General features: G+C 41.3%; 5 protein-coding genes across 12 annotated transcripts; all 5 read right to left on the minus strand.

The window, feature by feature from the left end:
- Positions 1 to 418: 418 nt before the first annotated feature.
- Positions 419 to 3,892, minus strand: LOC115684608 (thioredoxin-like 2, chloroplastic). Its single transcript, XM_030609406.2, has 4 exons — positions 3,295 to 3,892; positions 2,018 to 2,200; positions 1,218 to 1,382; positions 419 to 771 (listed from the first exon to the last, which is right to left on the minus strand). Exons 1-4 carry the CDS (start codon positions 3,490 to 3,492, stop codon positions 634 to 636), a joined length of 684 nt encoding a protein of 227 aa, XP_030465266.2. The 5' UTR covers positions 3,493 to 3,892; the 3' UTR covers positions 419 to 633.
- Positions 3,893 to 6,090: 2,198 nt separating this feature from the next.
- On the minus strand, positions 6,091 to 8,235 carry LOC115684540 (uncharacterized). The gene has a single exon (XM_030609286.2). The coding sequence runs from the start codon at positions 7,976 to 7,978 to the stop codon at positions 6,443 to 6,445; it is 1,536 nt and encodes a 511-aa protein (XP_030465146.2). The 5' UTR covers positions 7,979 to 8,235; the 3' UTR covers positions 6,091 to 6,442.
- Positions 8,236 to 9,205: 970 nt separating this feature from the next.
- On the minus strand, positions 9,206 to 14,009 carry LOC115684600 (protein HEAT STRESS TOLERANT DWD 1). The gene is made up of 12 exons (XM_030609389.2): positions 13,815 to 14,009; positions 13,496 to 13,662; positions 13,249 to 13,327; positions 12,751 to 12,927; positions 12,543 to 12,641; positions 11,420 to 11,588; positions 11,222 to 11,328; positions 10,984 to 11,123; positions 10,815 to 10,887; positions 10,053 to 10,168; positions 9,785 to 9,902; positions 9,206 to 9,690 (listed from the first exon to the last, which is right to left on the minus strand). Exons 1-12 carry the CDS (start codon positions 13,860 to 13,862, stop codon positions 9,559 to 9,561), a joined length of 1,425 nt encoding a protein of 474 aa, XP_030465249.1. The 5' UTR covers positions 13,863 to 14,009; the 3' UTR covers positions 9,206 to 9,558.
- Positions 14,010 to 15,600: 1,591 nt separating this feature from the next.
- LOC115684603 (uncharacterized) lies at positions 15,601 to 20,936 on the minus strand. 8 transcript variants are annotated; one of them, XM_030609394.2, is made up of 12 exons: positions 20,771 to 20,936; positions 20,622 to 20,678; positions 20,457 to 20,508; positions 20,274 to 20,347; positions 20,049 to 20,179; positions 18,623 to 18,740; positions 18,369 to 18,514; positions 17,939 to 18,262; positions 17,236 to 17,838; positions 16,417 to 16,539; positions 16,054 to 16,121; positions 15,601 to 15,846 (listed from the first exon to the last, which is right to left on the minus strand). In XM_030609394.2, the coding sequence occupies exons 1-12, from the start codon at positions 20,793 to 20,795 to the stop codon at positions 15,843 to 15,845; spliced, it is 1,725 nt and encodes a 574-aa protein (XP_030465254.2). In that variant the 5' UTR covers positions 20,796 to 20,936; the 3' UTR covers positions 15,601 to 15,842. The 8 variants fall into 8 exon arrangements, with proteins under 8 accessions (XP_030465254.2, XP_030465253.2, XP_030465255.2 ...); XM_030609393.2 differs by having other exon boundaries at positions 16,417 to 16,530; positions 17,939 to 18,255; positions 18,350 to 18,514; XM_030609395.2 differs by having other exon boundaries at positions 17,981 to 18,255; positions 18,350 to 18,514; positions 20,771 to 20,935.
- A 1,055-nt stretch (positions 20,937 to 21,991) lies between these two features.
- On the minus strand, positions 21,992 to 25,114 carry LOC115684501 (formin-like protein 10). The gene is made up of 2 exons (XM_030609240.2): positions 24,804 to 25,114; positions 21,992 to 22,792 (listed from the first exon to the last, which is right to left on the minus strand). The coding sequence occupies exons 1-2, from the start codon at positions 24,967 to 24,969 to the stop codon at positions 22,464 to 22,466; spliced, it is 495 nt and encodes a 164-aa protein (XP_030465100.2). The 5' UTR covers positions 24,970 to 25,114; the 3' UTR covers positions 21,992 to 22,463.
- Positions 25,115 to 26,544: the final 1,430 nt, after the last annotated feature.

Below are 26,544 nucleotides of genomic sequence, written 5' to 3' on the forward strand. Positions count from 1 at the left end.
TATTATGCCCGTAATTGAGCAACCGACTCATAGAATTTTGTGAAAAACCTCATTTTCGAGCTTCACTCACACGAAATATACTTGCTTAAGGTTGGTTTCCTCGTCCTAGGAGGTGGTCATCTGTACGGTCGACTTGAGTTGTCACCAGTATCGACTCACTAGGTTCTTTGAGAGGAGGCGCGGAATTTCATTTCTTCATGATAATTGTATATTAACCGCCGTAATTACATAATGGGCTATTTAATCAGCACTCAAATTATATATATACCACATGAAACGATGGAAGGCAGGAGAATCTTCACAAATGGAAGGCTTAACAAATGGATTCTTTATGCCTTACCCAAAAAAAACAAATGGATTCTTTAGTTGAAAGCTGGTCATAAAGAACAAACAGTAAAGTTACTGCAATTTACTGCAATTCTCATAAGTCACGTTCTTTATTAGCTCTTTGCTATAACACACAGATATATCATAGAGAATATTGAATGACAAAATGCAATGCGCAGAATTTGCCATCAAGTCCTCTTACAAAGAGCAAAGACATTGTGTAAAGCATTAATCGAGAGTAATTCTTTTATGTACAATATGGACAGTGATAATGCCCAATATGGCTATATAACCCTTAAGAAGGTCCTAAAACGAAGTAGATCCTGTTTGATTGTCCTTCAGAAGAGACTTCACATCAAGATTGAGATCTCCCACTCCCTTCGGCGGGCCAGCGCTGCACCGAGCCGTGCCGTGCTTTTCAATCGCATCCTTTATCTTCTGAAACTGCACATTATCCCACAAAGAAACGATGAGATGCGAACAGGACAAGCACGAGCTGCAGGTTACTTATTGTGCAACCACTGCAAGCATGCATTAGTTATCGATTTTACCATTATTCAAGCAAGTCTAAAGAAATGAAGGAACATTATCACTGATCCTACCATTTGCATACCCAACTTAACCTAAGTGTTAACTATTTTCTCTAATTATGCAAGAATCTTTTGGCATCCCTTTGGATACCCAGAGGAATGCAAAATCTAATCCCTAAAAGATTATCAGCCGGTCAAGGGTTCTGATTGAGCTTATTTACCATCTAAGCTTTTTCTACCTTTCAATAACTACACCGCTTTTTTCCTTAAAGTTGTAACACAACAAATACCAAAAAAAAAAAAAGGTGGTGTTGAATTATTACAAGATTCACTACATAAAATATATACACTTCAACTTACCTTAGCAAGGGAACATGAAAAGGATTCCACCTGGCCATCAGCACCACGATAGAAGTGGAAATATGGTAGCACCTTAACATTCATGCTCTTGCACATTGGCTTATTCTCGTCGAAATTGACTTTCAAGACCAAAATCTCAGGGTGTTCTTGAGCTGTCTTGCAGAGCTGATACACATAGACAATCAGATAAATATATCACAATGATGCTTGATGGATCAAGAGCAATTGCAACAATAGATATTCCTGAGGCCAACGGCAGTCGAGACAAATTTAATAACACACTTTACGGAAAAAATTGCACTTTATTTTCTTTCCCAAAACCTAGTGTCCCCTTGGTTTTCAAGAAGCCCTCTTAATCTTAGATACATTAAGTTCCTTAAACTTTTAAGATCCCAAATATTCAGAAAATGTTTGTAGAAATAAAAGTCTGTCCACAGGCGCAGATCCAGAAGGCCATTACATTTTCATTCAACGTGCTCTGGTCATGAATGGTGAAAAATGCAACCAAACACCCCAATAAACGTTAGGGCAGAATAAATCTCAAATGGAAAAGATTACCTTAGAGTGTTCGCAGTCTGAGACACAAACCCCCCCTCCCCCCACACACACACACACACACACACACACACACACACACAAAATATGCATACAACATGTATGTATCACCCATCAGAGCTTCCTCTTCCAATGCTATGTTTCCAAGTGGGATAAAGCAAAAAGAATATTCCTCATATGCCAGCTGTTGCAAGATAACTTACGAATTATTAAAGAAGGAAAATGACAGAAAAGTTGAGAATTACCTTTGGAAATAATGCTCGGCAAGAAGCACACCAAGTTCCATAAAATTCAACAATTACTAATCTATCTCCTGCTTGACTTAAAGCACTCAGAAATTCTTGTGTAGAATGAATATCGACCATATTTGGTCCTGCATTCTTCTCCCACCATTTTGGCTGATCAGTTTCAGTAATTGCGGCATGCACCTGAAGTGAAGCCACCGATAGGACAGAGAATGAGAAGAGAAACTAAGAAATGAAAAGTACTACTTTGAGTGTTGGACATACTGTAGCATAAACAATCGAATAATGAGAACCAAAGCTCATCAAAGATAGTCAACAAAGACATCCTTTCACCTGCTCAACCCCCCAAACAAAAAACATTAAAGATTTCCATGATGGAAAAGTATGATTATGTATAGCTCCTACTATTGTTGCCCCAAAACACATGATTGAGAAAGCTGTGAAAAAAAATGACGCTACAGTCTTACAAGTTTCTCTTTCCACAAGTCCTGTGTCCAAAATTCTTTTGTTACAGACAGAACCAAAATCAGGCTCCATCATCAAGAACAATAAGTGATAACCATTGCGCATATATCCTGGTTTTAAATGAAGCTTCAGTTAGCCAGGGGCCAGAGCAGAGTATTTTGGAGAATGGATTGGCGTAAAATGAAAACATGAACAGGGAACATTGCTTGTCCTAGACGTGGCACAACAGGGGTAGAGGCAACTGCAATCGTTTAATTGAAAAGGAGACATTTTGAGATACTAGATGCTTAGGTAAAAGGGTCGCATTTCATGCTAAAATAGAAACTTCTATGTGGAGTCTACTTTAACATCCAATGCATGATATGATACCAAAGTGGTCTGGGTAATTTCCCTACTTGGACACCGGGAGTATCAGTTTAACGTATTCAGATTGCCAGATTCCAACTTTGCAAACGATATTCTTTCATCTAGAATCTGAATTTCAACTACAAATGACAACCCATTACTATCATCGGTGAATTGAAAAAAGAAAAGCCGGATATTCAATTGAAACTGCACGAAAAGCACCACTTGCAGACAAGATTGGAGAATGAGACCACAGTATTACCAAATGGCCCCCTTCCAAATCAACCCAAAAGAATCCGAAACCGTCTCCACAAGACCACTGATTCTCGCAATACTAGTGCCCAATCATTAACAGTTCAACAAAAAATTGAGTGGGCGATAACATACAACAGCAACACAAAAAGGCCAAAAGCATGCAAGCAATTGAAGAGAAACAACACGCAAAAAAGGCAAGAGACCCTTTATACCTTCAAAGAAGCAAAATGCTTTCTGGGTCTGAACGCAAGTGGCGAAACACCGCCGATCGACCAACTTGCGACTGACAAAACCCGCGTACACGATTTCAAATTGGGGACCACAGGATTAACAGAAGCTGGGAAAGACGCCGACAGCGGATTGGAGAGCCGGTGACTGTACAGGGAGGGCGACCTCAGAACATCCGCCATCTTAAAGATTAGAAAAACCCACCCCACAAAAGGCGAGACAGCGAGGCGGAAATCGAAAGAGATTCTACAGGTCAGATTCCACTTCTGCCGGAAAAGAAAAGTGAAAAGATGAAGAACCCAACTTCTGGGTTGTTGGGATTAGAACGGAACGGCGGCGTGGCAGGAAAGGCACGGACAATTCATGGTGATTTCAGGTGGTGGGTGTTCCGGGTCTCGATTTTCCGGGAAAATTCGCAGAAGAATCTGCCGAGTGAGCTTTGTGGGTGCGTTCGGTCTTCGGTTCGTGTACCGGCAGAAAAGGAGGAACAAGAAAGAGGGCGGTCTCATGAGCGTCTGTTTTTAATTTTTATATCGGGTTCGTCGTCGACATGTTCTGCTTCTTTAACGTGCGGTCCTGGAAGCGTTGGGTAGTTCTTTTGATGTTCGAGTCCTGAAAACGTAGTTTTGGGCGCGTGGAAAATGGGGGGCGATTTATAATCGGGGGTTTAAATTTGATGTTTTACAAAATTTTGGCCACGAATTCGGGAGATTCAGCTGGTTTGATGTAGAGGTGAGCATCGATCGAGGGTAGGCGCACAAGTTCAGGATAGACCTTCGAACCGGATCAAATTAACCTTACCCGACCGGTTCTGGTCCGATTTCGGGGTGTATAGGGTATGTTTCAGGTTCTAAAGGCTCGGAACCGGCCCAAAAAAATAGGTATCGGGCCTGGAACCACATAGAATCTACCAACCTTGGATCTTACTCATCACGTAACTAATATTTATCTCGATTGTAAATAAAGATATGTTTTACTAGAGTTTGTCCTTATAAAAAATGGAAACAAAAAAACAAAAAAAGGAGTTGGCAGGTTTCCGGGTAGACTCGAGAGCCGTACTGATCCAACAGGGTCAGTTCCAGGATAGATTTCAGTTTCCAAAAACTAAAAACCGGCCCCCAACACACTAGGTTTCAGATTTTGAGTCTCAAAACTACCTAACCTGAAACTGCTCACTCCTAATTTGATGTTGAAGGAATAAATTTGCCTTCACTCAACTTCTATCTTTTTCTTGTCGCAGTGACACCCCTCTTTTGACATTAGCTACACATCGAATAAGAATTTCAAGGATATATCAGACATATTAAGAGAGAAACTTATATTAGGTCCATTGTCAGCGTAATGAATTTATTTCACGTCCACCTTAGGATGGGTAACATGCGCACTCAGTGTAGTGTAATTAGCTTTCTATGGTAATCCATCATTAATTTCTGTATCATAAATATATTTATTTCGATGATTAGTTATAAGTAGAACCCAAATCAATAATACATGAGGTGAAGTGACTTTGGAGCATTTTAATGTGGTTTGATTATTAATGCAAACAAGAAACAGCTCAAAATAATTTAGACTAGTTAACTGGGTACATATCTTGCTTTTCTTTTGTCCCCATGAAGGTGGACATGTTTCTCTGTTTTTTTTCTCTTCTTTTCCCTTTTCCTTTTTCCACATGTTGATTTGCATTATTAATTTTATCTAACCTCCAGAAGAAAAGATGGAACTGCCCCCCCACTAGAATGGCCATGGCTTTGACAAATGAGAGTAACAATCTTGGAGCTATTTCAGTGTTTTAGTCGCTTTGTTTTTGGCATAAGAATTTGCTGATAACTGTGTTCGCGTGTCTGTAGAGGTTGACATCAGGGCACACGAAAGATGTCTGTCACGCTTGCTTTTATCTTATTGGGTCCCTCATGAAGACATCTCGTGCTGATTCACAGAGACATCTCGTTCATGCACCTGCGTCGTATGACAGATTTTCCTTTGCTTTTGGTGTACTCAGGGATCTGAAATGGGGATGTGCTCCGCTTTAGCTGAGATAATCAGGGTCTATGAGCCATATCCAATTGGTTATAAAAAGAAGGCGACAACAAAAAAGAATCGATGCAAAGTGAGTCATAACGACAGAAAGATAGATTATTGTTCTCAAGTATAAGAGAATGGATTTGTGTGCGAAACAGGCGCACGACACGGCTTCAACAAACGATTTCATGTCTAGGCCACCCGCCTAGGCTTTGGCTCGAGTCTTTGCATTATCCATGATGTTCGTGAGATGCTTCGTGGATTCGAGATTTACCTACTCGAGGAGGAGTTTCTCGTTGTTGAAAATTTACAGCAGGAAAGACGTGATGCAAAGCAAGAAACTCAAAGGATCGATCTTCTACACAAAACGGTTTTCTCATCAGAAAAATTCTGCAGACGTATTGTAAGCAACAGGAAGCGCTCCACAAGCTAATAAGAGCACATTTGAGTTGTAATTTCGCCTTCACCACCACTTCACCAGCCGCTGCAGCGCTACCACCCCGCCCCCATTTAATTACCACTGTCTTCATCTCCAGTTCTGCTCCCGCCCCTGTCAATACAACCACCAGCGAGCCACAGTTGCTGCCACCAGCCCACCGCCACCACCCCAACCCCACATGAAACCCCCCGTCTAGCTCAGCCAACTAACGCTCAAAAAGCTTTTGGCGTGTATATGCGTGAAATCTTGAAATTTATTATCTCGAAATCTATGTTCCAGGACGGGGTACTTGAAACAAACCATAACCTGAACACAAGAATCGTGACAAAGAAATCGCTGCCACTGAATGATGCGTTGGCGACATATATTCATCGGTCTCACATAAATCATTTATTTTCTTACAAATTGAGCTCATGATGAATGGAAATGACTTAGGCAAATTAAAAGCATTCCACTACTAAACATATATCCCACATTACTGACCAATGAAGGATCCAAAGCATTCTAGAACCTTACCTTCCTAATGAACCGCCTGCTTTCTAGATCCGTGCCCATTACCTAGGCGAACTCCTAGATACATGTCCTTTGGATTATATTACAATGCTCGCTTTGCTTCGGTGACGTCCTAGAACCGGTGAGGCGAAGCTGATCTGAAGCTGCTGTAGAGATAAACATCATGGGCTAGACAAAAGAACAGATTCTGAAAAGGAAGCAGATCCATTATTTGGAGCACCCTGTATCTTCAAAATCGAAGTGACCAAGTTGTATATCTGAACGTTTTCAAAAGAAGGGACTTTTCGCCCCCTAGCGAACTCAGGACCATGACCAATAAAGATCGATCTCATGGAGAAGATATCGTTGTCATAGCCGTGCGCTCCTCCACATTCCTGGCGCTTTGTTTTCTTCAGTTCCACCTTAAATCCCTCTGCAATCAACCCTATTATGGGCGAAATCCGATCACTCGCCACATAGTGAAGCCTACTCGGCAAGTCTTCCTTGAGATACACCTTCAAATACTGTCCATTCCCAACTTTGCCCGATCTCAATCCCTCATTCATCTTCTCAACGACATCAGCCTGTGACACACCTGCGGGCGGACGGATCGCCAGCAATGGAGTGTAAGATTGCACCCAATTTGCTGGGATTTCAATCCAAGATGCCAAATCATCCAAGAAGATCAGCTTTTTATCGCAAGTCCCAACCATCCCATGATCACCGACCATGATTATATTAACATCCTCGAAAACCCCTCTGTTCTCTAGACCCTCGATCAATCTCCCAATCATCCTATCAATCCTAGCAACTGCCTCGGTGATCTGAGGATCATCAGGCCCGACCTGATGACCCTGATGATCAGGATCCTCGAAATACAGAGTCATGAACACAGGCATCTCGCTACTGGGCATGTCAAAGTACTTCAAAACCGTATCGACCCGCTCCTCAAACGGCACTGAGCCATTGTAAAACCGGCAGTAACCCTCAGGGCAAGCCCACGATCCCTTATTAACCTCAGACCCTGGCCAGAAGTAAGTGGCGGCCTTCAACCCATGATTCGCCACGGTTTCCCACAAGGGCTCGCCGAGCCACCACTTGGGATCATGACTACCCATATTGAAGGAGTCTCCAGTATGAGGATCCACAAAGTGGTTACTGATGATGCCATGATAAGCAGGGTACAGGCCAGTGACAATTGAGTAATGATTAGGGAAAGTGAGAGTAGGGAATACCGGAATCAGGCCCGCCTCGGCCTCGGTCCCGTTCGCGATCAGCCTGCCGATGTTCGGGGTCGAGGTCTTGAATTGGTACCCGAACCGGAACCCGTCGGACGAGATCAGAAGAACCACCGGCTTCTGGAGCTTCTTGAGAGGGCGAGCCGCGGTTTCAACTGAATTGGAATCGGAACCAGACGCGTTCGACGCCAAAGCAGCCGCCGACGCCGCCGACGTCGCGGGAGCGGAAGGAGGCGGCGGAAGAGGTGGTTTAGAGAAGAAGAGGAAGGCGAAGGCCGCGGCGGCGGCGAGAGCGATGCCAGTGATGAGGAGGAGGGAGATGAACACGACGGTGGCCATGGGTCTTTGAGCAGACAACAGCTTGGCTTTCGCCGACTCGGACTCGTCGACCGAGTCAGTGTCGAAGGAGAGGAGAGCGGTGGAGGGGTTCGGAGGGTCTTCTTCCTGGGTGGGACTCGGGGGTTGCTTGTCGGAACCCATGTCGCAAAATCGAAGCTTTTTTCCCGCGGAGGAAGCTTCAGAGCCTCCGACTCGTCCAAGAATTTGCAGAAACTTTCAAGAATCGGGTCCAAGAATCGCAGGAAATTTTCAAGAATCGGGTCCAAGAATTGCAGGAATTTTTTTCAAGAATCGGGAAAACGAAGGGGATCTCGATCTGGGTTTGAAGGGAGCGAGCGAGATAGGAAGAGAGAGAGAGAGAGAGAGACAGGTAGGTCAAGAAATGGAGTGAAAACGAAGGTGGGTTTTGGGGGGGGGGGGGGGGAGATCGACGGGTGAGAGGTCGCCGTCGGAGAAGACCAGGGTGGTCGGACTTTTCTTTGATTGAGTCCCAACCAAGGAAGAAGGGTGGTGGTGGTGGTGATGGTGGTTAGTGGTGTTGCGCTCCCGCTCCTCCGCCACGTGTGTGTTTTTGGCTGTGATTGGCCAGTATTTGGGCACCGTATTTTCAAGAAGTATTTCAATATATTTTTTAAGTATTTTTTTCTTGAAACGTATAAATGGATAGAATGTCCTAAAACTTGTCACGAAAGTACAATTACCTCTTAAGACTTTTAGAAATGAAAGTACAATTAACTCCTAAGACTTTCAGAAAGTGCAATTAAGTTTTAAAACTTATTACGAAAGTACAATTGACTCTTCAGACTTTTAAGAAAGTGCATTTAAGTTATAAAATTTATCAAGAAAGTATAATCAATTCCTAAAACTTTTAGAAAATGCAATATAAATCCTAAAACTTGTTAAATTCATCCAATCAAGCCTTCCGTTTCTAACAAAAAAAGAAGTTAAATTGCACTTTTTGAAAGTTTTAAAACTCGATTGTATTTTCATAACAAGTTTTAAGACTTGATTATACTTTCTGAAAAATTTATAACTTAATTATATTTTCGTGACAAGTTTTAAAACTTTTAATACACTTGTCCATTCTCATAATATTCGGCCTTGTATTCGAAGACCTTTAGAGAAAGTTTAGGTCAAAATTCTGGGAAGTTGTTGAAAGAACTGAAATGATAATGACAACCTAATTGCTAATAGTTCATCCAACAACTTCCAGGTCTTCTGACAACTACAGATTGGACATTCTTTCTAAGATTCCAGTTCATTTCCTCACCTACAAGTACAAGCATGTTTCATAATACAATAAAGAAAAGCACAACCAACCAAGCAAACCAGAAAATTGAACCTGATGCTTCAGATGAAATTCACAAGTTCAGACTCCAAAAGTATCTATATGTGCATTAACTTATACCGATGCTCACGATCAAAAGATCTCAAGTTACCAAACATTCCAAAATTTGAGGATGGCCGCCAAGACCAAATATTCTACTGAAAACCCCCAGAAACCCTCGCATCGGGAAAACATCACAAGAGCGGGAAAACGAAGCTAATGAACATAGCAAGAGAGACGAACTGTAAAAATGTAAAACAGACACGACTCGCGGTTATGAGCACGACTTGTACAGTGTACACAGAAAGTTGCACTGCAACTCCACGGTTGGAAAGCATTTAGGCCTGCGTCCTTTGAGGAAGTGCGGCGGGTATTGTTCGGTCTTGGTCAAAATTCAGGCACCATCTGAAGGAAGAGTGCTCTGTATGTTCGAGGGCATCAGGATGTTAAAACCGTCCGCCGCAGTAGATACAATCATTCCCGGAATCTGAGCATGCCAATGCAGTTCTTTCAAGTCTTTTTGTCCCTGTTAAAAGAGTAGTGATGGTTGAGCACGAGGAAATGAAAAATGGCTGCTTCTAGAGTATGCCTAATACCCATGCCTGCAATATGTATCGTACCTGGTGAACAAAGAGGAGCTGTGGAGGTAAATCCTCGGGGGCATTCACTTGCTCTTTTGTTTTGGCTTTAAACTCTGCCTCCTCTTCCTCATCCTTTTCCAAGGAAAGATCCCATATTCTGTTCGTCAAAGCCCAAGAATGAGAGAATTCAGTGAGAGCATCAAATCATTTACCATTTATCACATTGGATAATTGACATTTTTTTTGGTCTGTGGATATTTGACATTTTATGCTGCATATGTAGTCCCCAATATGCATGTTAACTTACGTGAGCTGGCAGTCAGACGATGATACTGCCAATGTGGAGGCTTCATGTGGGCTCCATTCGATTGAGGTGACCGGGTGTTTATGATACTGGAAATGAGCAACCACAGAATCACCTTCCTGCCAAAAGAAAAAAGATACAACAAACATAGTAAGGACCTAAAAGTTTTCAAGTACTTTAGCAAGAAAATTTATGGTGCCGTCTTGAACAGGTCCCTTTAAAGTCCTAGGTTTGTCATATAATAATGTAAAGAAAAGATACGACCGAAAAGTCCAGCGACTAAAAAGAGCATCCTCATGAGGAACAGACCATATTCACAAGATTAAGCATGTGTATCCATAAAATGTGAGTGAAGAAGCTTTGATGCATACCAAGGCAGGAAATTTCTTCTTGGATGATATGAAAGAGAGAAGACGAATTAATGAGAAAGAACTAAAGACGAGAAACTGTTGCTAGCTGCCAAACTAACTCGACAGGAAGCTGCCAATGGACTATCACGTATAGATCAGAATTAACTTCTGCAGAACACAGAACACATAGCAGATGAAGACGAGCTACTTACTAGAGAAAAAGCTAGACAAAGAAAAGGATTGAAAAAACTTTTTTTGTGAAAGATAACACTTGAAAAGGCAAGTTGTATCAAAATAAGTAAAGCTTTTATCGAGGCTCATGCAGTCATGCTCTAAAGCGTTTCCACGAGATGTCACCTCTTTCCGAAAACATTCCTTGATGACTTCCTATGTCAATAATAAAGATTAGAAATACCTTGAGTAATCTAAGATCATGAATTGAAAATGTCCCGTCATCACACCCAGAGGCCAGCATACAGGTAGCCAGCCTAAACAGGTTCAAACCATTCCAGGGTCACCAATAAGATCAGCAATGCAGGGGTATAAATGAGCGTGCATATCGGACATACTAAGGGTAAACAAACCTGCTCCATGAGATAACATTAACATCGGCATCGTGCGCCTTAAAAGAAACAGCTGGTGTCTTCCCTAAACGGGTATCCCATATCGCAATACTTCCGTCAACTGAACTAGAGGCGAAGACATTTTCTTCTGTGGGGCTCCACTGCAGAATTCATAGTAAGAAATTGCTTAATATTAAACGGGATGAAAGCTGGTGCTCATAATTCTATATTTAACTGGAGTAAGTGTTTATTGATGTACTTGCAGATCTTCAACACTTGCAGCATGTCCAATAAACGGAGTGGAATCAACATTCCATGTTGAACTAGATGTCGGTTCCCATAGATGGATGCAATTCCTGCAATCCCCTGCCAAGTGCAATTAATGCAGAGACAATCAATCACACCTATCGAGGACAGATTAAAAAATAGATCTGACTGGAACTTCTGTTGACACTACCAGACACAAGCCTCCCAGGTACAAGAGGACTCCAATCTATGGCGTAACCTTCATCTTTGTGGCCACCGAACTTCATTAAAGGAGCCTGGTTAAAAACTGAGGAAGCTCCCTGGTTGACGTCCGTTTCTGATTCAGCCAAAGCATTCAAATGGGAACTGAAGTCCCATATCTGCAATAACACAAGCATAGACAATTATATAAATATAACCAAGGTCACTGAAGGATCCTTGAATATTTCATAGTCCAAGAATAAATCAACCAACACCACCTCCACCCACACAACATACACACAAAAATTCCACAACCAGAACATTAAAAAAGTTCTCTATACTGTTTAGAATAGTTTTAATAAGAAAACCCTCTTAATCACCATTTATTATGCCGTTCATACGATCCCAATTGCCTTACACCAGTAACAGTACATGAATACCCGAGGGAAGTTCCACAAGCAATACTTGCAATTTGCAGAGCAACAAAATGCAGTCCAAATAGCCATTCTTCTCTTCCCCCATAACATGTGATGCATTTAAGGATTAAAAAATGATCATAGGCTTCACTATGATATTGCCAATGTGGATTGGTGCACTCTAAAACTGTAAGCAAAATGAAAGCTCCATGGGGATGCAAAAGATGATCGCTTAGATAGGCACTGGCAGGGTAGAGAAGGTGGTAAAAACAATGTCGATGCTTTCATTTACACAGCGACAATATTGATATGCCAAGGCCCAACAGTTATGAGATCTCTCAGCATGTAATGGAAGAAATGAAGAACTTATCCAATACTAGCTGGCGATAGCTGGTGTTTACGTTCCTTGTACGTAAGAAGAAACTGGTGATCAAAGTAGGCAAGTGCACATAAAGAATGATGGCCAGATCAGGTCATGCTACAAATGATACCCTGGATGTGACAAATGAGAATATCCGTGAACAAGCCAAAAAAAAATGCTTCTTCTTTGTCTAGAAAAGTTCGAGGCTACAATTGGTTTGTCGTTAAGCAAAAATGACCTAAATAAGCAAAGAGAAGCATTTAAACCCATCGCACAACCGCCTTCTTCTATTAAGTATCTCAAGTGTGGCATCAAGCCAACAACCAAAAAGAATCAAATGCGCAAAACCAACTCACTTGCACATGACCAGAGTCTGCCCAAGATGCACAGATATGGGGATTTTGATTCATAGCTCTTATTCGATTAATACATCCTTCATGGCCCACTTTTCTTAGCTGCCAATAAAACCAAAGATTAAGAGTCAAAATCACCATGCAAAATCACACCATATTTCATAAGCTTTCATAAGGCTCAGGCAAATGCCATAAGGGAACAAGAGATTGCCTGCAAAACTGGCGTCCCAGATCCACCTGCTTCATCATCGCTATCTTCGTCACTATCACTGCTGTCACTCTCCTCATCAGCATCATCGATAGATTTGGACGGCACTAGTTCACGCCTTTTACCAGCAATGTTGCTTACTTTGAATATCCCAATTGAGTTCCAAGAAGCCTTCTCCGCCTGTAAACAACAGTAGCACCGTAAAGATGGAAACTACATAGCCAGTGATAAAAATAGATAATGCAGTGACTGACACAAATAGATAATACTCCTCTCTAATAGGCCAAGAGCTTCATGAAGCAAATTTTTACCCTACCCATTAATGACTAATGAAGGATGATACCACTCCTAATAATGATATTTCTAGGGGACAAACAAAAGCTCCAAGCAGTAAAAAACGCAATGCCCAGAAAGACAGCATAAAAAGTTCTCGGACCTTTCCAGAGACAATATCTGGCATCCATACACATCAACCAAAACTGAATCAGCAAAGCTGCTCACCTGAGTCCCAGCAACAAAGTAAACTTGATGGGGAAATTCAGTCCGAACCAAACCCAGTGTATCGCGGACAATATCGAAACTGCAAATGCAAGCAACAAACAAGACTAAGTAGCAGAAGCAAATACAATCATCCGAGAATTTCCATTTAAATAAAAGAAACATTCGAGAATCAATTCTCAGGACTCTCTCTCTCTTTCCCAGCATTTCCTAGGCAAGCAAACAGGGACAAAATCACAATCCAAAGCACCTGAGGCAAGGCCAGCCAATGTGGAAGGCGTGAAGGGAATTGTAAGCAGAAGGGTCACACTGAAGCTCCTCTCCTTCCTCCAACTTGTCCACGCCTGGCTGCCACACCTTTGCAGGCATTGAAGGAATTGAGGAAGATGAAGACGACCCATCTCCCTTCTTTGATCCCTGCACCCCAAAAACCACCAAAAGAGCAGCCTTTTAGAAACCGTAATCCACGAAACACCCTTTTCTCTTAAAGGGTAAGCGCGAATTCTCTAATTCGTCATGGATGTCAGATCGAAACGATCCTTGCAAATTCAGAGAGCAAAAGCTCGGACCTTGTTCTTTCTTTTGGCTTTCTTGGGGTTCTTTATGCTTCGAACCATGTTTTGTTTGTGGGTCGCTCGACGGTATGCGTGCAGAGAAGCGCAGTGAAAACCAACGTATATGTTGAACAGTGAGGGTTTTGGGATGTCTATTGCTAGGGTTTAAGCAAGTGCTCTCTCTCTCTCTCTCTCTCTCTCTCTTATGCTTCATCAACCGCTGAAGCCTGAACCGCTTTGCCTTCAAGGCCAAACAGCTATTCCTTGTTTTTAGAGTTTCGCCCCATTTAATTCACGGATCTGCAAAGTGGCCCCGTTGTGAATTATCATTATAAATGGTAGGAATGAGCAAGACGGACCGATCGGACCGAAAATCGCCCGGACTGACCCGAGCTGGCCGGTTGAGTCCGGTTCCTAAGAGTGCTGATTCAGTCTCAGTTCCTAAAAGTGAAATCGGTATCCAGATGGTCTGATTCTCGATTACAAGGGAGAATTGGATCAAACCAATTATATATATATATATATATATATATATATATATATATATATGTTATTTTATTTCTTCGAAAAATCAAGAGAAGAGAATGGCATGATTATTTCCATTGATTTGTTTCGCTCTCATTGGCGCTTAAATCTCTTACCCTCTTTCTTATTATTCATATTTTCTTTTAATTCCTCACCTGTTGACCAACATTTCACATTATCTCCCAAAGAGAATATCCCTCTCTATATGCTCTTTTCCTCACGGCCAGATTCCCTTGCCAATTTGTTGCCAAGATAAAATGGAGACTATCTCCTTTGCTTCCCTCTTTGATAATTGCCACATTTGTCACCCCTTTTTACGTGGTCCGGAGGAATTAATTCCTCCGATCATGCTAGCCGAAAGTTGCCATGGAAGATTTCTCTTATTTAACCTCTTTCTTTTTGCCGGAGAGAAGCCAAAATCCCTCGCCCTTTTTCTTTTTAAATTTCATCTTCATGTTAAATAAATGACCAGTTCCATTGGATCGAACCGGACTGACGGGGAACAGATTACCCATAATAAATGTAAATCTGCTTTTGCACACTGACCTTTTTTTTGGGAGGGGGAGGGAGGTTATAGGCATTCGGCTGAGGTATATATGAAGTTTCTGTGAAAAGAAAAAATACATATTTTAAAGCTTTTTTTCCCTTTTTTTAGATTATCGAGATGATTAAGGTGAATTTAAATGTTGTTAAGTTATATTAGATGTAAATTTTTGAGGTGTTAAAGTTTAAATAAAATTTTGATTGTCGAACTCGGAAAGTGAGAAAAGTGCAAAGAAAGTATTGGCAAGATAGCTATTGACCCGCTACAACATTGCATGTTGTCAAGATGATAAATAAGTCTAATATGTTGATTATAAACACAGCTTTTTCTAATAACTTCGAGGCGTCTTCTTAACCTCTTAGCCCCGGATTTATCAGGTCACGATAGGACTCTCCTCTCATCCCGTTGAGTAAATAGTAGGCGGTAACCCTCAATAATTGTTCTTGCACTAAATTTCACAATTCGAGCAAAATATTGTGCGATCTAATTGATATCACTAATCATGTTTAACCTTAATGATTGTCGAAAGATTGCTATTGATTATCTATATCACATTCATTGGACCGTTTTAGCACAAAAGTCAGAGGAGAAATTTAGATTTAAATTTCAGTTTTATGATATACCGTGAGAAATCTTACTTCTTTCTTACGGGGGACATTTGAACTGCAAGGTGATTGTCTAACAGAACTAATGATCATCAGCATTGGTGAAGATGGTGAAGAAAGAACGGGCTCGAGAAGAAGATGATCCGCATTCAAGATCATCGAGTCGCTTCAAGGAATGTACAGTTACAGCTCAACGGGGCTTACATAAAGATCTTTTACCCGTGTAAATCAGGCAAAAAGAAAGAGGGTGCTGATATCTTTGGCCGATACTAAAGAATATGAACAAGCAGATGTGAATCCTTAACCAGACACTATTGTGGCTCGATCATGTGAAATTTCGTCCGCTGGCTACTTCACCACGATGCAATGTTATCTGCAATGCAGCGATATTGGCCGACGTCAGCATCGAGATCAACTAAGCAGGCTGATAAAACTATCATATATTTAAGTGACTACTGACTAGTGCAATTATGAAATGTTTTCACGGGTTGCAGTCAATTGTCATGATCGCGGATGAGATTTTTCAGGACAAACTGTCAAGGATAAAATGAGCCGGGCTAAGGAGAAGTACAACAAGTACCTGTCTTTTCTTTGCCTGGTGAGCAGAACAAGAGCCCCAAATCCTACCATAATTGCAACTTTCATCACCTAGCAAGGAGGGAGAAACATTTAACAATTGACGGGATTTTCGTTCTTTCAGTTCGAGTTGTGTTTTTCCGCTGATTATAATGTACTGATGATTGATTCCAGTTAATTCGCAAGTCACTGAGCAATAACACATGCGACTGACCACCGATCAGTCGCAACCATATCTGCGGATTTCTCAACATTATTTGCCATGTATGAAACATAACAATGAAGATCTCACCGAGAACTAATGATCCAAATTAGCCTTTTCTTATGAATATTCAAATTAACATAGAAAAATTCTGCGAATTTCCACCTGTCCGAACGGTCCTCCTGAAGGATCGACGTCAGTTGAACTGTCTGTTTTTGGTCTAATCTTCCCGTAAGATTTCTTCTGGTCTTTCTTCACCTCATTTTCATTTCTTCTCATCTCCATATGCTGAAAATCACTAACAAGACAAATTCACAAGGCTCCAAATCCATGCGCTAATTTACGCAGGTATGAAGGATCGTCAAAAACAGCTCTTTAAGATCTTATATTCAATAATGTAGTCTGTCAATCACAGTCATGAATGCTTCTAATGCCGATGCGTACTTGCTAAATTAGTCTCGTTCAACAAAGATGAGATTAGCAATGCTTATAATATAGGCCAACCAAGCATAATGTTAAATTAGTCAGAGAAGCCCCAATATATGAAAATCTCCAACTGCTTTCATACCCTACTAATGAAGTAAAACATTGATTTCAATCCAAACTTAACATTAAGAAAAGATGAAAGGCACACCTTGTTGCTAACAGCCAGACATAATAAAAAAGAACTGTCGAAGAATTTACCACAACGTAATAACTATACCAACACGTCCTTCAAATTCCATATTTAAATAAAAAGTTCCCTCAGGCTCTATGATCTTAAAAGTGCAGGGTAAGAGTAAAGTCTTAGATTGGGAAGTTGGACATACTTTAGTTTTTCTGTCTCTAAGATATGCAACCCCGTACGCACACACCCACAATCAAATTTTGTTCTTTCAACTCTTCACAATGTTGTCCTGCTCTAACAGGTTTGAACCTAAGAGTATAGATGATTACAGCCAATTTATGGACCAAAAGACTGGAAGCTAAGAGTCGTAAGTATACCTCTGCACCATTTTCGGGGATTGAAATCCTACTCTTCCCCCTCCATCTACTCGTTTCAATACTGCAGCATCCCATCAGATGCATCGCCAGTTTCCCTCCCGTAGTAATACAAAGGTTTCTGGATTCGTCGGGAAATATCCACGCATCTGACCTCTCAAATACATCATGTTCCCTTTGGCAGCAACTCATTGACTTCACTTTATCATTCGAAGCTCTTCGAAAGTTGATTTTTGGTGAATCTACAGAATCTATTGCTTTTCCACTCATTCCAACCATATTGCCACTAGAATCATGTTGCTCGGAAGACCAATCATGTGAACTATCTGGTTGATTCTCCGTCGCTTTTAAATTCGAGTGCCCAGTGTCATGAGAAGATTTAGTACCGCGCAGTGGTCTAGTTGGACCAATTCCTGTTTCACTTGGTGATGCAGCTTGTTGCGACTCTTCCTTAAGAAAAGGACTATGGACCTTCTGTGGAATCAGCTCAGCTCCTTTACTATTCTCTATCTTAGTTCTTTTAAATTGATGATTATCAATATTTTCCGTTCCAGACATGCTTGGTTCTGTTTTAGCCGGTGGTGCTTTTGTACGAGGTTGCATATCCTGATAATTGTGATTGAGGGTAACATATCATGAACATAAAACGTAATAAGCTCACAGCAACGCACTAAAATAAATTTTGGAGGCGGCATGCTAGATATACCTGAGCTAGACTACTTTCAAACACACTTATCAATTTCCTTACATTGCTTGGAGTAGTCTCGAGAGGATCTTGTGCCTCAGTATTGTGAGCGATGCCTTCCCCAAGTCCAGGACAGACCGAAGAGGTTTTCACAGCGGAGGAGGTTGACGTTGCATGAGGAAACAAAGAATCCTCTTCTCCTTTAGAAGCTGTTGCAAGAACAGCATTATTTGGCGACTGGTTCTCAATCTTTTTGAAAATTTTCTTCGAACTAACTCTGGTTGGGCTTGAATCAATTCTCTGAGATGGATTTCTTGGTGAAGTATCTTCACTTCTATCTGTATGCTTCACGAACAGTCATAGAAACCATTAGAAAGAATTGATACTTGAACTGCTCTTCATCTTGTCCAGAACAACAGAAAAAAAGCTTACACTGTGTATGATCCTTAACTGGGATTATTTGCTTCTCACTAGGCTGAGTCAGTTTATGAATTCCAGATTTTGCATCAGCTACTTCAAAAGAATCTGACACTGAAGCGCCTTGTGCCATTTCTGCTTTGATCTTCTCGGGTCCAACTTGAGGGTGTCCAAGTGATACTTTGAAGAGAGACATGTGAACATCAGATAAACATGTTCTAAATGCTAAAAATCACTTCAAGGTTTCTGTTCTTATCTGCTGTTTCATAAAAAAAATTAAGAGCAAACCTGAAGTTTCTACATTCCCTTCAGTGGAAACTTTTCTCCGAACAGCTGAAGCACTCTCAGCAACTTTAGCAGTGGGGTTGAGAAGTTCACCATGCTTCTTCTTTAGGGCAGATAGTCTCTAAAAGGGAATATTAAGCGCACGTATCAAAGAACAATAGACGATTGAGTAAATGCTGCGATAGAGATGATGCCATTACTTTTTGGCAAGTAAACTGATCGATTCCAGTGTATTGAGTCAAATCCGTCACCTTTTAAAAGGGAGAAGAACACTAGAAGTGCCAAAACTTGTCTACGGCACTCATTTTAGTGCCAAAAATTTTCGCTAGATCACTTAAGTACTAAATCAGAGAAAAAACGATTACTTAAGTGCCAACGGTAAGAAATTCCGGCCAAATTAATACGTGACTTTTGTAATTAAAATTTTAATCTGAGTTGGATTTTTTTTTTAATCAGTCTATGTGGCATTTTCATGTGTATATTTCGATTTTTTAAATATTTTTTCTGATTTTTTTCTTTTTTTCCTTCTTTTCTTCTTCTTCTACCTTTAACCGTAGACCGGACACGGACACTGGCAATGGCCGGCAGCCTGGCCTCGCCCGGATGAGGCCGCCGCTGCTCGCCACAGGCGAGGCCCGGCCGACCCTCGCCTAGGCGAGGGTGGGCGAGCTCCGGCGAGGCCGGCCCTTGCCCAGGGCACAGTGGCCTCGCCAAGCGTCGCTTGCCCCTCGCCCAGGCCATGGCGGCCTCGCTGGGCGTCGCCCGGGGGAAGGCAAGGCAACCGTTGCCCTGGGCGAGGCCACCCTCAAAAGCCACAGGCAAGGGCCGACCTCGCCTGGGCGACGTGTCTCGCCGGCCACCCATCACCCATGTGAGGCCAACCCTTGCCTATGGCTTTTGAGGGCGACGGTCGCCTCGCCAGATCGGGCTACGACGACCCTCGCCCAGCCCTTCCCGGGCTTCGCTGGTGGCCGGGGCGGCCACCGGGAAAACAAAGAGAAGATCAAAAAAGGAAAAAAAGGAAAAAATAAAGAAGAGGAAAAAAAAAAGAAAGGAAAGGAAAAAAGAAAAAAATAAAATTAAACCAAAATAGGGTGAATAAGCTAAACTACGTCGTTTTGAAGTGCACATACTGACTAAACCTCCGACGAACCACATCGGCTTCAAAAATTAATAAAAAAATGGCATGTCGGATTTCCGGCCAAACTGACCGGAGTTAGTACTTAAGTGATCGTTTTTCAAAAAGTTTGGCACTCAAGTGATCCGGCTGAAACTTTTGACACTAAACTAAGCGTTGTACATAAATTTTGGCACTTATAGTGTTCTTGTCCCCCTTTAAAACTAAAACCGACAAATGAGGGGAGAGAAGAAAAGAGTTTAGTCCTGAATTATAAACATTGCAAGCCTAGAGAGATGAAGTGAAGATTACCATCACTCGTATTCGATTCTGCTCTTCCTCGCTGAGGGTGAACTGGATCTTCAAATGCACTTCCCCGCAGCCTTCAAAAGGGAAGAAATCATCCCAAATGCCTTTCTCAACAACCAATCTGGTCTCAACACCTTCCTCCAAACAGAATAATTAAATCCCGTTATTCTTACTCCACCAGGAAATCAGAAGTTCGTATTCTTTTAAATCTAGAAATACCCACCGTACCTGTTCGAGACACCTCGTTCCCATCCTTGTCCAGTAGTTTCACAACCAAATTCTCACGGAGGGTAGTTAATGGACTGCACCAACTCAAAACCACGAGGAATGCCTAATCAAAACGTCTAATGTCGCAAACTCAAAAACCCGACAAAGGGACAAAAGATTTGAATTAATTACAAGTAGCTTTACATTGAGAAATCACCATCATCTCCAATCTGATACTCCCTTTTCCCCATTGTTACTGCACCGCCCAAGAAAAACCTTAAATCAAGAACTTCAGCATCCAAACACTTCAATTTTGATACTTCATGAGGACAGTGAACGAGCAAAAAGCAAGGAAAAGAAAATACTAACCTTGGATGGACATGGGAGAGGGAGGTGATGGAGAGGGAAGATTAACAATATCCAGAACTGGAGCAGAACTCAAAAAGACCGGCTTCTATATTAGCATGAAACTGAATGGAGTACCATAAAGTAATGAAGATCAATTGGTGCAATAGTACCTGAAATTTGAATTGTTCCCGGCATTGAAAAAAACGCAGTTCTCAAGAAAACTTTCAAGTGCAAAAGGTGAAGAGTTACGAAAATAGGGAGTCTACTCTGTTTTGCAACTGAACCTGCCTGCCTGGAGGGGTGGAGAGAAAGAGAGAGAGCGGAAGGAGAACGAGTGTATGTGGTTGGACTTGAGGTAAGGTTGCATTGAAGGGTCCCACAATTATAAAATTGCAGGTTATCCACCTCAAAATCTAGAAATGCAAGATCTCACATTTGTCTCACTCGGTCATTTCTTGAATTTTTAGCTTGACCATGAGCGTTCTCTCCAAATGGCAGTTACTACAGTTTGGGTCATTTGGTTTCAAGAACTTCCGCTGTTCTGTTCTAATCTGAGCACTAACTTTACGTCATTTGTACATGATATATAGTTCTACCTGCGGGGAACCGCCGATGATGGTCAACCACATATTGGCATTTGGTTACTTTTCGAATCAGATGAAATAGAAAGGCTGACATTTGGAATGCTAATTGTGTTTTGAAAAAAAAAAAAAATCTTCAGCAAAGCGCTGGTTGGCGTAGGGTGGCGGCAGCAGGGTTGTGGCTGTAGACTACTTCTGTATGATTGGATGGCTCGCCGTCGAAGGGTACTTTAAAAAAAAAAAAAAACCTCCCAAAGCCCATTTGTAAAAGGAATTTACCAAACACAATTACATTTTCCCAAGTGGTTTTCATATGATTTTTACCAAACACCACTTGCATTTTCCCAAGTGATTTTCACCTAAAGGTATTTGCGTTCACCAAATAGCATTTGAAAAGCCGAACCAAACGGGCACATTATCCAAATTGCGGCTGTAGACTACTTCTGTATGATTGGATCCGGATTTTAGAGGAAAACTCAATTCGTCGATCCCGTATTTTCATTTCATATGAAAGAGGAAAAAGGTTACTGTTTAACTTGATCTTCTTCAATCTGCAAGATTTAAAATGTTGGGGTTGGAAATCCGACTTCAACATTACCCAAAAATGCACTTCAACTGAAATTGACGCAATGACTGCGCTTTATTCCAGTCATTAAAGCTTAGTGATTTTCATTTGTATTTATGTAAAATTTGGAAAATTAAAACACAAATTCTCATTACCAACAGCGACAAGAGTCGAGAGAAAATTTCTGATATGTCCTGCCTGAAGTAGCTCCTGAAAGGGAGCGTAGTAACACCGTACAACGACACTGTAACAATTGTAAGGAGATAAAATTTCAACCTTACTAGCAACGCTCATATGTAAGAGTTGATTAGTGGTCAAAGAAATAATGCTCTAATAGTTGTAAGGTTTCTCTTGAGGAGGTTCTGGTGACTCTATATCAGCTCCCATGCACTGTGTACAGCCCACGCATGACCAAAGACGCCGATATTGAAGGCTTGAGTAGTTTGCATCTTGCATGCCGAGAAACCACCGAATAATGTGATGTCTGCCTCTCCCAGAGCTGGCAAGAATGATAACTTTTTCCAGCTACAGCTGCAAAACCCGCTCATTCAGGGTAAGTAAGTGCAGCTCATGCAGCTCAAGCACAGCAGAAAAGCCTCAGCCAACCAATAGAAATTCAACAGTTATTGATCTACAAAAATGTGCATATCCTGAAAGCAGCTCTTGTAAGTCAAAATGTTAACTAACAATCCACTGAGGAGGAATTGGAACAATTAGCTATAAATCCGGGATAGATTCTGCACGGATGAACTGTTTAAGGATGGCCTTTTCCTCATCAATTTGCCTTTTCTCTTCATGGTTCTTGGGTTTCACTTTCCTTTTCTCTTCTAGAATCCATTTGAATAGCTCCCGTTTTTCTTCTTCAGGAATGGGCAGATGAATTTTCACAGGCTCCGTGGCCAAGGACTGAAGAAGGGATTCCTCTGCATAAGTATCCATATTTATTGGTGGAGAAGCAGAAACTTCTTTTGCCGCTTTGCTCTCTTCTACCACATGGTCAGCAGTTTTAATCTTGTTCCTTCTCCCGGCTTGTGAGAAGATATAAGCTGCAATGTTCAAAGTCGAGAACTTCACAATCTATAGCTGTGCTTCGTCTCTACATGTGTATGCAGCGTCTACTCCGATTATTCAACATATAGGGAAGCAAAATCTCAGAAATGCAGTCCACAACAATGAGGAATATATCACTTTCAAGCTACATAGGTTACAAACCTCCGTGTAAAAGGCGAAGATGGTAGAATCAGACAATTTCATTCACGGAACACCCCTCATCTAAGATTCAGGTTTATCAATCAACTCCCTGGAGGGACTACAAGTCAAAAAATTGAAATTTGTCTTTCCAAAGACTGTAGTTTACTCCATAGCAATACACTGATAAGATGACTGCATATTTCCATAATTAGAATCATCATTGGGGTCCCCTGTCGAGCCAGACTAAACATTAGCCGATTCATCTGGATAATTTCTCAATGAGAAGAGGTCATCATTCTTGGTGTTTTGATCTACAAACTTAAAATCAGCTGACACCAGGAAGACACTTTATATCTATATCTGTTAAATACTAAATGAGATGAAGTAAGTATCACGAAGAGAAAGATAGCTGTAAAATAACCAACAATCTCCCCAGGCCTTTTACGACAGCTCTAATGATCTCCTCATCATTCACGAAAGCACCTAAATAACTAGACTGTAGGAGCCATGAAGCAGTAATGCTTCTTTCCATTTACCTTGCAACCTTCTGAAGTGCCTCGTTATCAAGGCTGTGACAGCAAAACATGAGCACATATGCATTGTTTAAATAGCATTTTCCATTATACCCAAGAAAATCCCCTTACACATTTCTCATCCCAAAATTTCAGAAATGAAATGATCAGAGTCCTCCTAAAACTCGGTCCCTATTTATCAAGAATGGCAATGATGACTCCAAGATAAGAGCAGAGTAAATTGCCATTTTGCAATGAACAAAGGCGCTTTTTTGCATTTAAGCTACTGGCATAACATGTGAATATTGTGAAAATTATTAAATTAGAAGGAGCAGACACTAATATGCGATGAAACTTTCATTGATAGAGAAATTCATACAACAGTCAAGAAACTTTATACAAGATTACCCCCACATAGAAAGACACCCTCAAAGCTGAATCCCTTCAAGATACCTCACCAGCTCATCTCTGGAGTTCTTAGACTGACTTCCCTAGTTACTCTCAATGGGTGGAAGGGTTAAGGTATTTATACGAGAAGGAGAGGACATTGAGAAGCGGTTGGTGAAATGAGGGATCCTCGTTCCTTAGTGTTGAACTTAGTAGGTGAAATTAATGGTGTAAATACATTATGAGGTAAGTTAGGTAAGTTCAAATAAAGCACGGCCAAGATCCGTGATACGAAAGCCAAAATCAGAAACCTAAGTAGTAGCAATAACCACCCCTCAAGGCGAAACAAATTGTTCTCAAAATCGGCCTCTTTGTTGTTTTTGGGCACTCAAAGTAGTTCTTAGGCAGCAATTCTACACCCTTTGATAAACCCGGAGTAAGGACAAAGTTTCACTAGTTGGCTACTTTGCTAGGTAAGAAAAATCTATAGTAAGGGTCCAATAACTATAAGTATAAAACCAGGACTGCAGAAGAATAAGAAAAGAGGAAGGTCTTCTCGCGACGAGTTCTAGAACACGCCCGTTGCTAGTGCTGATGCAACAGCCCAAAAAACCTACACTATAGGAAATGAAAAACCTAAATTGATTGTCCACAGGGACTTTTCGTGCGGCAAACGCAGCTTCCAATAAGCACACATTTAACAAACAAAAGGATCAGCTCAGCTAAACCCATCACACAAGCATTTCATCAAACAGGTAATGCACGAAACTCCAGGCCCACGATCAAGAACCGCCTTTTCCGCGCGCAACGTGCGAAAAGATCGAAACTTCGACATGGGCAACACTTTCTAATACGAGGAACCGGAAGTTAATGTGACCCCAACAAGTCAAATGCAATCAGAGACCCCAAACAAGAACGCGGGATTAGCCAGCGTAGACAGAGAGAGGAAACAGAGAAGCGAACTGACCGCCGAGGGCGAGGTTTGAAATCAAGAGGAGGCGCCAAATGGGCTTGTAGCGACCTGCGTGCGATGCCGCCGGAGAAGGCGCGTCGAATGGCGGCGGCGGTGGCGGTGGCGGCGGCGGCGGCGGCGGCGGCGGAGGAGGAGGAGGAGGAGGAGGAGGGGACTCCATATGAAAATGGGGGGTGTCCAAGATTTCAACTTTTTGTCCCTTACTTGCAAGTGCGTGGGATTAACTCGATTCAGACACAATCATCCCATGATTGATTGTAGTTAACAGCTAAACATGGGATTGAGAGCCTGTTACTTTCCTACGAAACAAGAGTTTCTTTTCGACAAAGAAAAGCGTAGTTTTAAATAAAAATCTTTTCTAACTAATGATGTTGATATAAAATATATGTATATGACAACGTTCGCCCTCTTGCTCGATAATTGGTATAATATCATATTGTATATCATTAAAGCTACGTTTGGTAGTCCGGATAAGATAACAAGATATCATTTGCAATGTCTGGCAACGCCTTCTAGATCGGATAAACTCGAATATACCCGAATAAAATGTCAAATAAGAAATCCGGGCTAAGGGGTGGGATAGACCCGGGTTGGATAAAAAAGTAAGAAAAAAAAACATAACAATTTCCTTCCAACAATGGAGATGGAGTCTGATGAATAGCCACCACAACAGCCTATCACTCTCGACCACCGTGCAATCGTCATCGTCTCCGACCAACGCTAATCGTCATTGCCATCCAGCCAATTGTCTTTTGATGACTGTTGAACCGAACCAGCGTGATGCTTCAACGTATGATGGTCCTGAACGGTGGTCACCTGATTTTGCCATGATGCTTCTACATTCGATAACATCATCTACTCAGATCTAAGACTCTATGCTAACAATCGGAAGATTTCAAAGGAGAAGGAGGAGGATCTCTGGCGAAAACAGTAATCGCTCAAAATGGTGCTGGTCTCGGCCGTGCGAGATTACGTTAGGAGGATGCTATCATAGATTTGGAAAGTATTAGCTGTATGAGCAAATGATTTTTTACGATCCGAAGGATATTTGAAGGATTTCTTATCCCAACTTATCATATTCTATCCTAATCCAAATCTGGGCGATCAAACGCAGCCTAAGATTAATACTACGAAAAACCACAAAATGGTACACTTGTGACAAATTTACTTAAAACTAATTTTTTATCATAAAAAATCCCAAAACTAGTACATCTGTGACAAATTTTCCCTAAAATAATTTTTTGACTATAAAAAACCACAAACTGATATATTTATGACAAATTTACCATCTATTAAATTAGATTAATATCACGAAAAATCATAAACTGGTACATTTGTAACAAATGGATGGTAAAACCCCAAACTTGTATGGCCATCAACTACTATATGTCATCCAATTTAAAAATTTGACGGTAAAATTTAACGTACACTAACGGAGGGTAAAATTGTCACAGGTGTTCCAGTTTGGGATTTTTTTTATTTGAGGTAAATTTGTCGCATGTGTACTAGTTTGAGATTTTTCGCAGTATTAACCCTATTTATAATCAAAGTATTCACTTCAAGTATTCTTTAAAAAGCCTATTGTGAAAGAGGCTCCTTTTCAAGATTTTCATATTTAATTTTCTTTAGAGATTGTTTGGTACAATTTTTGTGCACAATTGTATTGTTTTAGTCCTAAACCTTTAGACGATTTGCCAATTTAGTGATAAATCTTTCTTTGTGTCAATATAGCCTA

This window comes from Syzygium oleosum, unplaced genomic scaffold (genome assembly GCF_021117445.2).
Source record: "Syzygium oleosum isolate NSW1041296 unplaced genomic scaffold, Sole_v2.1 Sole_v2.04, whole genome shotgun sequence".
Taxonomy (NCBI): Eukaryota; Viridiplantae; Streptophyta; class Magnoliopsida; order Myrtales; family Myrtaceae; genus Syzygium; species Syzygium oleosum.